The 15,161-nt window shown below is 37.8% G+C and overlaps 2 protein-coding genes across 4 annotated transcripts; one reads left to right on the top strand and one right to left on the bottom strand.

Annotated features, from left to right (window-relative positions):
- Positions 1–1,202: 1,202 nt before the first annotated feature.
- LOC113764199 lies at positions 1,203–6,600 on the top strand. Its single transcript, XM_027308289.1, has 3 exons — positions 1,203–3,575; positions 5,277–5,587; positions 5,960–6,600. The coding sequence occupies exons 1-3, from the start codon at positions 1,435–1,437 to the stop codon at positions 6,316–6,318; spliced, it is 2,811 nt and encodes a 936-aa protein (XP_027164090.1). The 5' UTR covers positions 1,203–1,434; the 3' UTR covers positions 6,319–6,600.
- Positions 6,601–7,535: 935 nt separating this feature from the next.
- On the bottom strand, positions 7,536–14,881 carry LOC113762720 (pleiotropic drug resistance protein 2-like). Of its 3 annotated transcripts, none has more exons than XM_027306287.1 (20): positions 14,499–14,881; positions 14,250–14,370; positions 14,061–14,149; positions 13,765–13,849; positions 13,366–13,656; positions 13,191–13,281; positions 12,204–13,104; positions 11,901–12,061; positions 11,642–11,745; positions 11,380–11,545; positions 11,158–11,283; positions 10,461–10,606; positions 9,738–10,070; positions 9,273–9,563; positions 9,100–9,183; positions 8,856–8,989; positions 8,527–8,754; positions 8,267–8,438; positions 7,924–8,178; positions 7,536–7,805 (listed from the first exon to the last, which is right to left on the bottom strand). In XM_027306287.1, the coding sequence occupies exons 1-20, from the start codon at positions 14,879–14,881 to the stop codon at positions 7,536–7,538; spliced, it is 4,431 nt and encodes a 1,476-aa protein (XP_027162088.1). The 3 variants fall into 3 exon arrangements, with proteins under 3 accessions (XP_027162088.1, XP_027162089.1, XP_027162090.1); XM_027306288.1 differs by having other exon boundaries at positions 11,248–11,283; XM_027306289.1 differs by lacking the exon at positions 11,158–11,283 and having other exon boundaries at positions 10,461–10,633.
- Positions 14,882–15,161: the final 280 nt, after the last annotated feature.

Below are 15,161 nucleotides of genomic sequence, written 5' to 3'. Positions count from 1 at the left end.
CTAGATATTTCTTTTATATGGGAGTGTGTGTGTGTGTGTATATATATATATATATATTGTTGGTTATACTAAAAGAAGATAGAAACATCATTGATTTGGATTTCAAAATTTCTAGGGTTATTCTTTTAATATACCATATTTAGATGCTATTAAAATTTATGTGGATTGCTAATTCTTTTGAAAAAAATTTGTTACATCATAAATATATTTTCAATCATTTTTTTATTTTTCAATCATTTTTTTATCTTGCAAATATCAAATGGCAAAAGTGTTATTATTCTAAAAAAAAATTTCAAATAATCTTCAATCCAAACAACCTAATCGATAGATCTTTAATAATATTTTAATACTTTAATTTTGCACTAGTAAATTTTTCCTCTTATCACAAAAAATGAGTTGGATATTTTTCTTTATCTAAAAAACTTGTAATTATAGGGATAAAATTTAAGCTACATCCATAAATATATAATTATTTTAATTATTTTGTTAGGAATATTGATTTTTTTTAAACATTATTTGTCTTGAATGGTACAAATGAATTGGAGTTGACTAACGATTATAGAGACAAATAGATAAATTAAGAAAAAAATAATATTATAAGACAAAGTACAAAATGCGCTATACTTAAGGAGATTTACTGTAATTAACCCTTATAGATATTGACATTTTTATTATATAACGTTAGAGTTGATTAACAATTTATGGGGTAAAGTGAAAAAAATTAATATTAGGTGAGAAAGTGTAAAATTAGTTAAACCTTAGGAGAATTTTTATAATTAGCCCTTGTTCTTATTTTGACGCATTCATTTTTTTTCTCCTTGAAAAGACGCATTCAATTTTCGACACACTTTACTTAACTATTTTGATTGAACTAACTATTCGATATTTCCTATGTGCGATTTTTTGGATCATCAAGCAATTTAGTCTCCCATATTACGCGTTGAACAAAATTCTATCCCGAACCGATTCTCCAAGAAGTTTGTCGCATTCTTGAAAGTTGACGCATGAAAGTTGAAACCCTCACACTTTCCTGTACGGGATTTGTAGAATACGAGCATATATGGAACTAGATGGGTTCAGCCGTTGAGGGTTCTTTTTTTATAGCTCACAACTTGGACTAAGATTAGACAGCCAGAGGACAGGCAACATCTGTTGTTGGGGATGGAAATCATCGATGTTGGCCTCCGTCCAAAAGGTTCCTTTTCTTGCCATTTCTAAAATTCTTATCTCACTTTATAATTTACTCTCTCAAATACTCTTTGCAGATTCATGTATTTGCCATCAGGAAAAAGAAAGTATTGAAACCGTCTAGTTTTTGTTAATTATAATCAGTATTTACCGTCTTTTGGACTTTTTAAGGTTGGAATTGGAATTTAGAAGGCGGCTTGACAACTGGGTCAAGCTCTATTTTGCAAAATATTTAGGGAAGGAAAAATGCAATCTAGAAGGGAGGAAGACCATGGAACAAGGTCATCTAGGGCAGCTAGGTTGAAGGACCCAACGGATATCAACCCTTATTTGATGCCTAGTAGGGAGGTAAAGGAAAGGTCCCCTCGACCTCGGAGGAGTTTAAGCCCACCTGGTAGAGTGGGGGGAGGTGGAGAGAGGAGAGGTGGGTCATTTGAGGAGGGTAGGGATTTGGGTTGGCAAGTGGGTGGTTGGAACATTGGAGCTGAAAGCGAGAATTTTGGCTCCCACTCACCCCGTTTTGGCAGAATGTATGAGGAGCGGCGCAATTATGATGAGAGGCTTTCCAGCAGGGATGAGTTGAGAAGAAATTACCATTTTTGTGATGTTTTGGATTACAGAGATGAATTTGATCCTGGTTTGAACCATAGTAGTTTCAGAGATAATGTTGATCGAGAAAGAGTTTTGCACAATGCCCGTGATCAGCTATCGAGTGGAAAACCGAGGGTTTTAGGGAGTACATATCACAAAGAATATAGGTCCCAGTCAGACGTAGAATACATCTCAAGACATGCTGAAGATGCTGGAAGGTCTTCACTGTCGTCAAGAAATCTAGAAAATGCTAGATCTAATGATGAAAGCATTGGGTATCCTGACCCTTTTCTGCTTGAAAAGTTGTTGGCTCTGGAAGATGCTTCTTATTCCAAAGGATCAGCATCTCATTCCAAAGATAACTCCCAGTTTAAGGAATTTGCTGCTACTTCTTCGAGAAGCTTAAGGGAAAATATGATGGGCTCTTACCATGATAACAGGTCATTGCCTATGGAAGTTCACCCAAGCAGCTCAGCCCAACCAGTAGAACAGTATACTTTTGCTGAAGTCCACCAAAGGCATAGTTTAGGTACGCGAAGAAATTCTAAAGCAAATCATGACAATTTGCTACGCTACAAGAGGGCTGCATTTAGTCCTTCAGTTGTTGAGGGTAGGGAACAGGATTACCTATATTCTAAAAATGGTTTTCAAGAGAATGATGATTATATTTATCCATCAGAAGAGTTGTATGGAAGAAGGCGTCATCACGCTGATGTGGCCTACTACCAACGAGATGTCATAAATTCAAGTGTCATGGAGCCAAACAGGCAGGATGTGGTTCATGCCAATTCTCAGAGAGGCCTTAGAAGCAGCAATTCTTGGAACAATCCATCTTCACAAGGTCAATTGGCCTCCAAGTACCGTTTTCCCAACAGATCATTACCAGCAGTAGATGAACTAGTTAGACTTCGCGTGGAACCTGAGAGTGCTAATGTTGAATTTGATCATAGATTTTTAGGAGAAACAGAAGTTTCCATGCTGAATTTTGCTCCTAATGATGGTTTGTCACAAAGAACTACTTGTACTTCTAACAGAGATGGCGCAGAAAGCATGAGGTCATCATCTGATAATCAATATCAGATGGAAATGCAGGACTTAAGGAGGAAAGCCATCTCTTTGGATGAGCTTGATGGCTATGACCCTCCAAGAAGGTCATTGAAGCGGAAGCATGATATTGATGAAGAATGGAGTAGGCATAGAACTAGAGATACATTATTAGGTAGCACCTATTATCAGAATAATTCAGAATATCAAAATCAAAGAGATGAAGAGCAGAATCATCAAGATGCCATGAATGTATTACCATCCAAAACTTTGAAATACAATCACAACGATTATAGAGGGGCAGGAAGAAAAGTTGATTTTGTAGACTACGGAGGAGATATGATATCTGATGATCAGTGGTTGTATTGTGATCCAGTGGATTACAAGCAAGAGTATTCTGGCAAACCATTTAAACCTGGAAAAAGAATTCTAAAAGGTCGACCAAGACACGGGTTTTTGGACTCTGATAACTCAAAGACTTTGAACAAAAGATGTTCTCTTACACAAAATGTCTGGTTAAGAGGTAAGAACAGCAAAGAGCTAGATGAGTCTGCATTTGAAACACAGGAATCAAAAAATTGGGTGAGTTCTTCTGAGTCTGGTCCACTAGAGGAGTCCAAGGAGTTTAAGGAACTGGTGCAGGCATTCTTCCTATCTTTCAGTAAGATGCTGAATGAAAAATTAGGTACTCGAAATAGGTACAAAGAACAAGGGCGGGCTGGTAGCTTGTTCTGCATCGTTTGTGGCAAAAGGTCTGTATTCTCCCTGTTATGAAGATGTTATTGGGAAGTTACTTTATTTGAAAACAGGAAGCAGTTACGGATGTGTCTAGCTTGAAATCGCCCATTGTACCTTTCTAAGGTGCTCATACTGGATAGAGAAATTAAAATTACCAATTCAATTGTCAATCTGCCTTCACAAAGTAGGTACTGGTGGCATTTCTTTTTTGTTGGTATGATAAAATTTGTTTTTTGTTGATAAAAAGAGAAGCTTTGACCCCAGAAGAATTATGTTGGCATTAGTAGTATCAAATTATCTTTTAGTACAATAACCAGTTTTCATCTATTTACAATTATTTTGGCATTGGTTTGATGATAACTTTGAGGTATGTTTAGTGGTAAAATGAAACGCTTAGTTGTTCTGCCACAAAAAAAAAAAATGCTAAGCTATTTGTTGTTTGGGGCAAAAAAAAATAAAATACTATATGCTATGCAGCTTGTTAGCAAAGTGAAAGTACAATATCCTTTCATTTGAAAGGATAAATTGAAGTTAACTTTTTGTGGTCTTAACATGTAATGAGTTTGGCTGTAACGCTTAAGATGATTGTTGGTTTTTGTTTAGATAGCTTATTAGGAGATGGCATTAGGACCCTTGGAAACTCTGAATGTCATACTTGGACATAGGGCAGGGATTTCTCTGTATTGGAGTGTTAGGCCAGCAGATCTGTGCTTTGTTTTTGTTGGTTCTCTTTTCACCAAGGCGTGTTTTGTTAACCATGGAATATGCCTGCTTTAAGAACAGAAAGATTTTCCATGCTCTGGTTCATGGTGCTCAGGATCTTGTAGCCCTTGTGATGAAACTTTCATGATGACTTTTGCTCATTGACAGCTACTGCGAAGTGCTAGGGATAAGTAGGCCATGTGGCTCCTCTTGTTTTTGAGAAAAAACAGAGATTTTCATATCTGGAATTCTCCGGCCAAATGGAGTTGTATCATTGTACAGCTCTACATGCTTCTGAGAATCCTTAAACAGTTGAGAGTTGAATATGTTTCATAGATACAGGACAGCTAAAACTCTCTGTACGTAGAGTGGTGTCTTATATTTGAGCTCTTACCCACTTGAGGTATTGAAAGATAGTTTCACAAAGCGATGGGATCAGGACGCTCATTTATCTTTAGTTTGAGAGGTTTTTAAGTTTAATCCGATGCATTATATATATATATATATTTATTTATTTATTTATTTATCAACTCTTACTTGCTGCTTGAAGAGATTGTGAATGCTGTCAAGGGGCTGGTATCAATACAAGCATGCTTTTCATATCTGCCAAAACTTGATGGCTACTTAAACTTGAAAAAGGTGTTTGAGATGGTTTAACTCTTCATGCCTATGTTCTGATGGAGTGGTTTTTGTGGTCACCTTTCAATCTTATGTATTCATTTTAAACTTTGAGTCTCAAAATCTACTAGGCTGGACAAGTTTTTTTGTTCATCTTCTTTTAATATTTATTTAAGAGTTAAATGTAATCTAAGATAAATGTACATTTTAATTGCGTAGGTAATTTGAGGTAAGATTTTTTGTATTAGTGGTATTCAGGTAGCACTTTGTCACCCTACCTCTCCCTGGAGTTACATTTATCAATTGGCAAAATGCTTAGAATTTGTTGCCAGTTAGCATTTTACCTGCATAGGTTTCTCAGTTGCGAATGCTAAAATGGTCCCTTTTGAGTGCAGTCTATCAAAAGAGTTCAAGGCCACACAAGGCCTGGCTACACATTGCTTTATGTCAAAAAAGGCTGGATTGAGAGCACAGCACCTGGGACTTCACAAGGCAATTTGTGTTCTGCTGGGTTGGAGCACTGTGGTGGGTGCAGATGTTATTACATTCACTCCACAAGCTATTTCCAGTTCTGAAGCTTTAGCCCAGAAGGAAGACCTCATACTCTGGCCACCAGTTGTCATTATTCATAGCATTTCTATGTCAGCTGGTCTTCCAAAGGGACAAAAGGTCTTCACTGAAGAAGCAGTGGAGGATTTCCTCAGAGGTGACTTACTAAGTACTTAGTTGTTTTAGCATGAGAACATCATGAAAGGAGAGAGTTACTTTGACTAATAAGTGGTGCTGTTCATTTCCACTTCCTTCTCCTAATCCCCTTTAAAATAAGTTTCAATTTCTAATTGTGTACAACTACTAGTCTTTTCCTTTTCTAAATCAACTGTAAGAGAAGTTTTCATACTGTGTTCACTTACTTTTGGCAACTCGCATCACTGACAATCCAAAGCCAATATATGGATTACTTGCAAAGTACTTAAGCTGGTTTATGATATTATATCTTTGGCGATTGTGATCTTATTTGGAATTAGTTAACAAGAATATGTATCTTTGCTCCATTTTTTTAAAAAATTTCTATTGACAGGTAAGGGTTTCAGTGTCGGAAAAATCAAGGTGTGCCAGGGGATGTCAGCAAACAACATAATGGTGGTAAAGTTCTTGGGTACTTTTCCTGGTTTGCGAGATGCTGAAAAGCTTCACAAGTACTTTTTGGATGACAAGCACGGGAGAATAGATTTTGAGCAAATGTCTTTGGTTAAGGGTAAAGACGACAACAAAAAGAAGGAAATAATGCAGGCAGACAAATTTGAGGAATATGTACTCTGCGGCTACATGGCAATATCTGAGGACTTGGATAAAGTTGATTTTGAGACCAAGAGAAAATGTTCTGTGAGGAGCAAGAGGGAGATTGAAGATATTGCTGAGGAGCCTCTCAAGCTCTAAATAGGTTTTTAGCTAATATGACTGCTGCTATCTTACTTGCGATTTGCATGATGAAGAAATCAGGTATAGTTTTAGCTGTCTTTAAGTCCCTTGTTATTGCTGACTTTCCGTAATATGCGGATGATGCATTTGGCAAATAATGGCAAATTGGATGTACCACCTTTCCCTCTTAAATCTTTTGTAGCCTGCTTTTGTTCAGGGGAATTTTTAGCAGTTTAAAGTTATCTGACAAATATCCGAAAGTAGTAAATGTTAACAATTACTTAGTAAGCTTTGGAATTCCATTGGTTGCATTTTCTATTGATGGTTCGGAGCCCAACATGCTTGTTTTCGTGGAGCTCTCAAGGACATGGAACTCTTTCTTTCTTTCCATGGTTGGTATCCGCTTGTGCTTGCATCTGTTTTCACATCGAAACTTGACTAGTTGGATGCGTTTGTCCGCTGTATTTTTTCACAATGAATTCGCTTTTGGAAATTTCGTAGTGCACCTCAAAAATTGTCAGATCTGTCTTGATAGAATGAAAAATCGTGAAACCTAATCACAGGAACCAAAATGAAATAGAACAGCTATGCTCTATAGTTTAACTATCAAGAATAATGGCCTAGTTTCAACGTTTCAACTATTTAGCAGGTCAGCAATTACCTTAAGGTAATTAAAAATAGAGTTAAAGGTTACATGGTTTGTCACGCTGAGGTGATAGGTATATGCAAAATTTATGAAGTAAAGAAGGTTGGAACTTACAAAAGCCGCTGTAAAGGGTTGGGTGGCAAATGTGGTAAATAGAAGGATGCTAGGATTATTCAGTCAATTTTTTTGTACCATCATTTTTTTTCTTCCGTTTTTACTTTTTAGTGCAGAAAATAGAATCCAACAAGTCTCACTAGTTAAGGTAAATTAGATGAATAGACAAGACCAAGTTCCGATCTTCCGCTCCCATAGAAACATGGACATAAAGAAAGGTAGAGATCAAGCCAAAGAAAGGAAAACTGGAATGAGGCATGGAAATGTAAAAGAACAAGGGAACTTTTATTCATGAATGTTGAATTACGAATCATAAAACTATAAAAGTATGAAAAGAATAAACTGATGTACAAGTTCTTAAATGAAAAAACAGAAATGCAATTAGCAGTTTTTAAATTCCTCTATTCTCCAAGAGCTGAGGCAATTGATGTATGGCAAAATTTCCTCACTTCCAACTTCCAGCTCGATGTTTGGTCTATCTCTTTTGGAAGTTGAGGGCTCTGATGCCATAAACAAAGACAAAGAAGAAGAGTAGTACCCAACCAAGATGTGCAGCAGCAACTGCTCCAAGGAAGTCATGTTCATAGCCCAGATACTCCTTGAGGTAAACTTTCACTGGAAGATCTCCGTGGTCAGGGACATGAACGGGGTCCACTACATCACCAAGCTGAGATGTAATGAGGCCATATATAGTCCATGCCACTGGAGAACCCCAGTAGTACCACCTCCACCACACTGGAATTGCCTACAAATTTAGAGTAGTGTTGCAAAAAGTCAGGTACTTTCTTTCCTTGGAGATTTTGAAAATGCAGTTCCATACTAAGAACGAGTACAGAATGCTCAAACTTCCAAGGTATGCTTACCATTCTGGGAATGAGGAAACCAGAGAATAGGTTCCAGAAGCTTAGGAAGAATGACATGAGAATAGCAGCTATCTCGTAACTTGGAGTGAGTGCTACAAGCATCATTCCGTAGAGGGTAAAGTACACGAAGCACATAAATACGTAGTAGTAGAACCAGAAGAACTTGGCTGCTTCCCACTGGAATCCAATCATTGAGTAAAGGAGGAGACTATAAACAAAAGTTTGGACGCCGACATACATAGTTTCAACAGCCACCTGCAAAGGTTAAGATTGTTTGAGAATTAGTTATTGCATCATTGACATTTAAGACTTCATTGTGGAGAGAACTTTTAACTTCATTTACCTGAGCAAATGCATAAGGCAAAGCTGAAAACATTCCTGCTGCTTTCTCGCGATAAAAGACTGTCCTTTCGATGGCAACAACAGATTGTACTGCAGAAGTGTTTGTTCCTCCCAAGAAGAGAACGGCAGCATACATTGCTCCGAGTAGATTACTCAAATCTTGTTGTTTGCGCCTGTTGGAAAGCACTTCGTTGAAGATTTGCCAAATGAAGAGAAGGAAAGATAGCACAGTCTATTTTAAATTGGAAGCATGTGGCTTACATTTGGCCTCCCTTGTCCCAGAAAATTACTCCAAATATAATTCCAATAACAGTTGTCATAAAGAATCTGATGACATTGTATTGCGGATTCCTCCAGTAAGACCAGTGCTGTTTCCAGAAACATGCCTTGAACTGAGTAATGGAGGGTTGGGAGTATTTGGTGGGAAAGTTCAAGTCCTTAGATCCTGGTGCTGGGTTACTTAGCTCTTTAATGAGTTCTTCATTCGTCCTGCATTCAGGAATGTGTTGAAGAGAAGTTAGCATCAACTTCACTGGGAATCTGGGAACGAAAAGGTACTTGCTAGATTTTGCATAGCCTTTTTGGCACACCTGTGCAGATCAGAGGTTGAATAAATTTCTCCAAAGTCTACCCCGAGTTGATTTTCAATTGCATTGGAACTAACTTCTAGCATCCATGTAGCAGGATTGAATCCATCTCTTATCTTAGTAACCCCTGGAACAGACTATAGCATACAAAAAGCACGAGTTAATTGAGCCTCACCGTTCCATTAGCATGTCGTGATAAAAGCGTGTATTATTCTGAGGCAATTTCCAAGTTATAAATGGAACTCACTTCAAAGTATTCAATTAGATGTTGAGATCGGTGGCCTAGAGGTCCAGCATAAATAGTTTGTCCTCCTCTCTTCATCAAAAAGAGCTGCAAAAAAGATACAAAAAGGGTCAAGTGGCACCATTTTGACCATAGAATTCACATTACCAAATGCACAAGTTAACGTAGAGAAGCACCTCATCGAATGCTTCAAAAATGTCTATGCTGGGCTGGTGAATTGTGCACACAACAGTTCGACCTGTATCCACAGTGTTCCTCACCGCTCGCATAACAATTGCAGCAGCTCTAGCATCTAGGCCTGATGTCGGCTCATCCATGAAGATGATGGAAGGATTAGCAACCAATTCAACAGCTATGGTCAGCCTTTTTCTCTGTTCCGTTGATAAACCATCTACTCCCGGAAGGCCAACTAAAGAGTCTCTCAGTACATTCAACTCAACCAACTCCATAACTTCCTCCACAAACATCTGCATCGAAAACATTAGATACTCTAATAATTTAAACTACATAAATAAGAAAGATGAACTTTTTAAAGTGGAAGAAAGTCAAGACGTTTTCCTTTCTATGACAAGCAGCAAGCCTATAATGTTCTAACAGGAAGAAGATAAAACTGGAAAGAAAACAGCAGCAACAAAACACACCTTTCGTGTTTCTGTGTTTACTTCAGCAGGAAGACGTAACCAGGCAGAGTAAAGAAGTGACTCATAGACAGTAACATGTGGAGAGTGTATATCATTTTGCTCACAGTAGCCACTCACGCGAGCAAAAGTCTCTTGATTCTTTGGGTAACCAGATATACTGATATTTCCTTCAATGTATCCACCGGTTTTTCTACCAGCTAAAACATCCATCAAGGTAGTCTTTCCAGCACCGCTAACCCCCATCAATGCTGTCAAAACCCCAGGCCTGAAAGCACCACTTACTTCTCGTAGTAGTTGGAGTCGTGTTTCTTCAATTCCTTGGCTTTTCATTTCCTGATATAAGAGCAACAATTAATGCCAATTAACAAGTTTCATGGGAGAAATTTTGTGGAATTTTAATTACCATTTTTTGAGTACAATACACGTCCTTTAGAATCTAGTTTATTTTATGTCTATTTGCAACAGCTAATAGAATTCATCATGCCACTCAAGCAGCTGCAGCAGGTTTCATCATGCACGCCTAGACCATTCAAGTGACTCGTCTTAGTAAGTGTCCAGTTGGTGGAATGGGTTGCATTGTCGCTCCTTGACAGTTTCATTTTTTATTTTTATACAAATATATGTGACTTTAAACATTTAATCTTCAACAATTTGGTATGCTAGACCTTCATGCTAAGTAAAAACAAGCAATTATAGTATAAAGTAGTTGGGATAGAGACTTACTGCAGGCATGTCAACATAGTAACTAACTCGATCAAATGTAAGTGACAAGGGTTGGAAAGGTAGCACCATTCCTTTTCTATTAGTTGCCTTGCCTGCAACAGTTAAAGTTGGATTATGAGGAGTTCCCTTCACTGTCATATCAATACATGAAAGCATTTCAATTTTGTCAGTGGCTAATGAAAGAAGCACGAATTTTATGGCATATTTCACAAGAGCTCATTTCAATCTAACCATATCAGGAACCCTTAAACTAAATGCATTGCCTAGAGAATATGAGCATTGTATAAAATATACTAGAACGAGATGGCAGGTTCTGGTTTATAAAGGAAAAAACCCTTAACAAGCTTACTGGAGAAACTGGATTCATGTGAATAGCTATTTTCTTATAGATGGGAGGAGGAATTTTGATGTTAGTTGTACTGTATTTTGGTTTTGATTGCACGCATTCAAGTGCAAGTGGGTTTGTGCATCCACTAGTAAGCATGTTTGATCACTCAGTTCCTTTTGAAATCCATTTCCTATCAGTACAAAATCACTCTGCTCTTGTAAGTGAATGATGATTTGGCTCTTGTAAAGAATCGTCAGTGTAAGAAAAAAAAAGCATGAAATCAGCAGAACTATGGCTAATTTATCTGTAGGCTTTGAACATTCTGGAATAATGGAAAGAAGATTAAAATGAAGGAGTAAAGATTTTCACCTTCAACCATTTGGGTGGTAGATGCTGAACTTCTACCTGATATTGCCTTAGCATTAGAGAATGGCGGTTTATTTTTCTTGTCTTCTTCCTCCTCATTTGCATTTAAAGATTTGGAATCTCCAAATGCTGGATTTCAGTTTCAAGAAAGCGTCATGATCAGATATATCAAATTATCTAATATCAAATTGTCGAACCAGTAAAAAAAAAAAGGCATCTGCTTACGGTTTAAGTATGTGAGAGCAGCAACAAAGCAGAGATTGAAAAACAGAGAAAAAGCGAAGAGCGCAATGACACAAATCCAGTAGTAACGTTCTTCTGTAAACATTCCCCTGGATGCAAGAAGTTCTTTCCCAGCAGTACTTCCAGGAAATCTTGAATCAACATTAGGCTGGGATAGCATGGCATGCAAGAGTATTAATAAAACAGAAATACTTAAAGCATTGATGAAGAGAAATTTTTTGCTGCAACTATTCAAAAGGCTCACCAGATTCCACCTTTTGTCAAGAAATTCAACAAGAACGATGGCATTCTGACCATAGGACATTGGGGAGATATAATAAGCCCATTTCATCCAAGGTTGAAGGTCATCTGCGGAGAGATGATGATTTTATTGGAGTTAGAATAATGTTACAATCATGTCTGCTTACGAGAAATTTTCATCACACGTTGCAAATACAAAAAGATCTGGTTAAAAGTGCGTAGCATTGTAGGGAAGTATCAAATTTTACTGGATAACTACTTACTCTTAGCAATGATAAATCCACCTAGGACAAAAACCAAGAGCAGAGTGAAGGTGCCAAACGTGTTTGCCACGACCTGTGTTCTTCCAAGGGCTGCAACAAATCGGAATAGACCCAATGCCATCTGATGTATACCAATATATGCCAATAACTGCATGAAGAACCTGATACAAAATGATAAACCGTTTGTATAAGGTCATTGTAGCAATAAAACTTCATGCTGGAATCAACCAACACCATGCTGGCTGCTTTAAATCCCATTACAGCAGCTTCTTAAATGCCAAAATTGGAGGTTGAAGATCATACCTACTAGCAGATGGAGCAAATCCTATGGTGTAATATGTAAGGATGATCCAGATTAATGAATCCATCACTGAGACGGGGATTCTCAGAAGCCAAATTGGGAGAGCAAAAGCCCATGCAGGGTAGAATAGAGAGTCTCTCTGTTTAAAGAACACAGGGAGCCTGAAAATAGTCATCGCAAGCTCAGCCATTCCATTGAACATCACAGTTAGAAGACTGAAGAATAGCGCACCGTAAAATTTGCCTCCATCTTCTATCTCACCATGCTTCATCTGTGTTCTAAAGAACACGGTAAAAGTAAATACAGCCATGATTGTAATTTGAACAGTCTTGAATATGTAAACAAATGAATTTCTCTTCATCAATAACCACTCCCTTGCCAAGCATGCCTTGAAGAGATCTTTGTTGGAAATTCCATACTTCTCTCTTACTAATGCTGCGGGATGTGCTTTAGTTCTGTCATATGAAACTTGAAGCTCACTGAAAAGCTTCTGTCCAATGTAGAAGGATCTAAAATGGTCAGCAAACTCTGATACTGATACATATCTGTATGGTTCATTCTTTCTGAACCAATACTGCTCCTGATCCTTCTTGGAAGTAACCTCTTGCAGAAAATCTGCAACTCCTTTCCTCTCTGGGCATTTGAAGCCAACATCCTCAAAAAACTCAAGTACATTTTCATGAGGACCGTGGTAGACAATTTGTCCTTCTGATAGCAAAATGATGTCATCAAACAAATCAAAAGTTTCAGGTGCTGGTTGGAGAAGAGATATTATCATGGTAACATCCATAATGTGAACCATCTGCCTCATGTACTTGATAATTTGAAATGTGGTAGAGCTGTCAAGACCAGTAGAGATTTCATCCATGAAAAAAACCTTTGCTGGACCAACCAACATTTCTCCTGCATTCATACAGAAGATGAATAGCTATTAGGATTGACTGCATTGAATCTCTTGGAAGTAAAAACTGGCAGTTCCTTTAACATACCAGTTGTAACGCGCTTCTTTTGTCCACCAGAAATTCCCCTTCTCATGTCATCACCTACCAATGTATCAGCACAAATATCTATTCCAAGTATCTGTATGCATCCATTGCAGGAGTTACTTCACAAGCATAATTAGTTGGGTTTATTAGCATCTTGCTGTGTTAAGGTAAAACAAACCTTCAGAACATAATCGGTGACCAAACTAGTCTTTTGTCCAGCCATTGCGGTGGATTTCATGAATGCATCAATCTCAGGGTCTGGTTTAATTCCTGCCTGTATTTCTCGTCTTGACATTTCAGCCAGAAGGTCATACCTGGTGCCAACACCTAGGCATCGCCCAGAGAAGTCCAATGTTTCTCTGACGGTCATCTCACCATGGTGAAGATCATTTTGGCTGATATAAGCACAGGTTCTCTGAGGTATAAATTCTTTCAATTCATGACCACAGTATGTGATCTTTCCACTTACCTGATACAAAAAGCAACATTAAAAGGTATTGAAGTTGATTTAGGCCTTCTAGAATTAAGGCTTACATGTTTCAGAAAATGCTATTGTTAAATAGGTGAAAGTGCGTACTTGGAGATCATCCTCCAGCTTTCCTGCTAGAGCCTTCAACAATGTAGTCTTCCCTGATGCTGGAGGTCCCAAAAGTAGTGTCATCCTGAAAATGGCAAATTTATACAGCAAAAATGTGGGATTTTTAAAGTAACAAGTTGCAATGATAACAATACATTGCAGCAATGTTATATAACACAGAGAGTACCGGGCACTCAGAACTAAGAAAATTTTCAGTAATGAACTTTTACAAATATAACTTAGTCAGATGCCAACATTCGAGTCAATATACAAGTAACTATAAACAATATAAGTACCTTGATGGTTTTACTATTCCACTTGCTTCATCAAGTATTTTGACAGCCTTCTTCTTAGATGGGAAAAGCTTGAGGACTCCAAGAAGTCCCTATTTACCGCACAGAAAAATAAGTTGCAAAAGGTATACGTCGAATCTAGAAACCATCAAATACTGAGGAGCGCAAAAGTTTAAGGAACGCAAGAAATACCTCAATTGAATTTACAGTAGAATTGAGAAGAGTTGGAAGTGCTCTACTTCCAATAAATGCATTTCCTTCAACAGATAAATTTTCATATCTAATTTCAACTTTTGGGATATCGATCCCAACCCTGTATCAAACCAAAATCAAGTTTATGAGAGTTCTTATTCCATGCATGTGATCTTCAGTATAAAATGGCATAAGTATAAAAGGAAGAATTGTTGATTTATCAGCAATTCATCAGAGTGTTTGTTTCACCTGTCAGTTCGATCACGAAGCCTCATTAGGAACCTTTCATTATCTTCTTCAACAGTTTTCAGTATATTGTCCATGAGATTCTTCTTGTCGTCAATACCAAGATGAGCAACATCAACTTCTTCATGAATAACTCTTCCATTGTCCAAAACTTGTGTTAGCATTCCCTTCCTCATCCGATCATAAGTGGGAAGCCTTTCGATTGCAGCCCATTTGAGCTCCTCCTCATCATCATGTCTCCCACTTTTCTGAAAAACATCACCACCTGGTGCAGCTAACACCTCGCGAATACTTGCTGAAGCCCAACCTCTCCTGCTTGCTGATGCAATACTCCCCCGCCTACTCATGGACCTCCTCAAGTCATCCGGTGTCACTGGTGCTGCCATTTTCAACCACTAAAGAGAACTCAGGAACACCTCAACGTCAGGAGTCTCAAATGGAGCAGTAGATATATCAAATATCAATCACACGGGATGTTAACAACTTCAACTTTTCAAAAGTCTACTCACGAATTCAAATCTTGAAAAATGATAACTAATAATGAACAGAAAGAATGTTGAATATACAAGAAGATCTATCACTACTATATTTTCAGAGTTTACAAGGTGCTGTGTTTTTCGAGTACAGATATGAAGTGGTTGAATAGGAGTGTAGGGTCCCAGAACG

This window comes from Coffea eugenioides, chromosome 2 (genome assembly GCF_003713205.1).
Source record: "Coffea eugenioides isolate CCC68of chromosome 2, Ceug_1.0, whole genome shotgun sequence".
In the NCBI taxonomy this organism is placed as follows: domain Eukaryota; kingdom Viridiplantae; phylum Streptophyta; class Magnoliopsida; order Gentianales; family Rubiaceae; genus Coffea; species Coffea eugenioides.
Note: the sequence above shows the minus strand (reverse complement) of the source record. Positions and strands in the feature narration are given on the sequence as shown.

Excerpts from the sequence above, each read along its gene's own strand:
- LOC113764199 (XM_027308289.1), top strand. The coding sequence starts at position 1,435 with ATGCAATCTAGAAGGGAGGAAGACCATGGAACAAGGTCATCTAGGGCA. Across the intron at positions 3,576-5,276 it reads TGCATCGTTTGTGGCAAAAG|TCTATCAAAAGAGTTCAAGG; the intron begins GTCTGTATTCTC and ends TTTTGAGTGCAG. Across the intron at positions 5,588-5,959 it reads AGTGGAGGATTTCCTCAGAG|GTAAGGGTTTCAGTGTCGGA; the intron begins GTGACTTACTAA and ends TTCTATTGACAG.
- LOC113762720 (XM_027306287.1), bottom strand. The coding sequence starts at position 14,881 with ATGGCAGCACCAGTGACACCGGATGACTTGAGGAGGTCCATGAGTAGG. Across the intron at positions 13,282-13,365 it reads TCACCGATTATGTTCTGAAG|ATACTTGGAATAGATATTTG; the intron begins GTTTGTTTTACC and ends GGATGCATACAG. Across the intron at positions 11,746-11,900 it reads TGGATTTATCATTGCTAAGA|ATGACCTTCAACCTTGGATG; the intron begins GTAAGTAGTTAT and ends ATCTCTCCGCAG.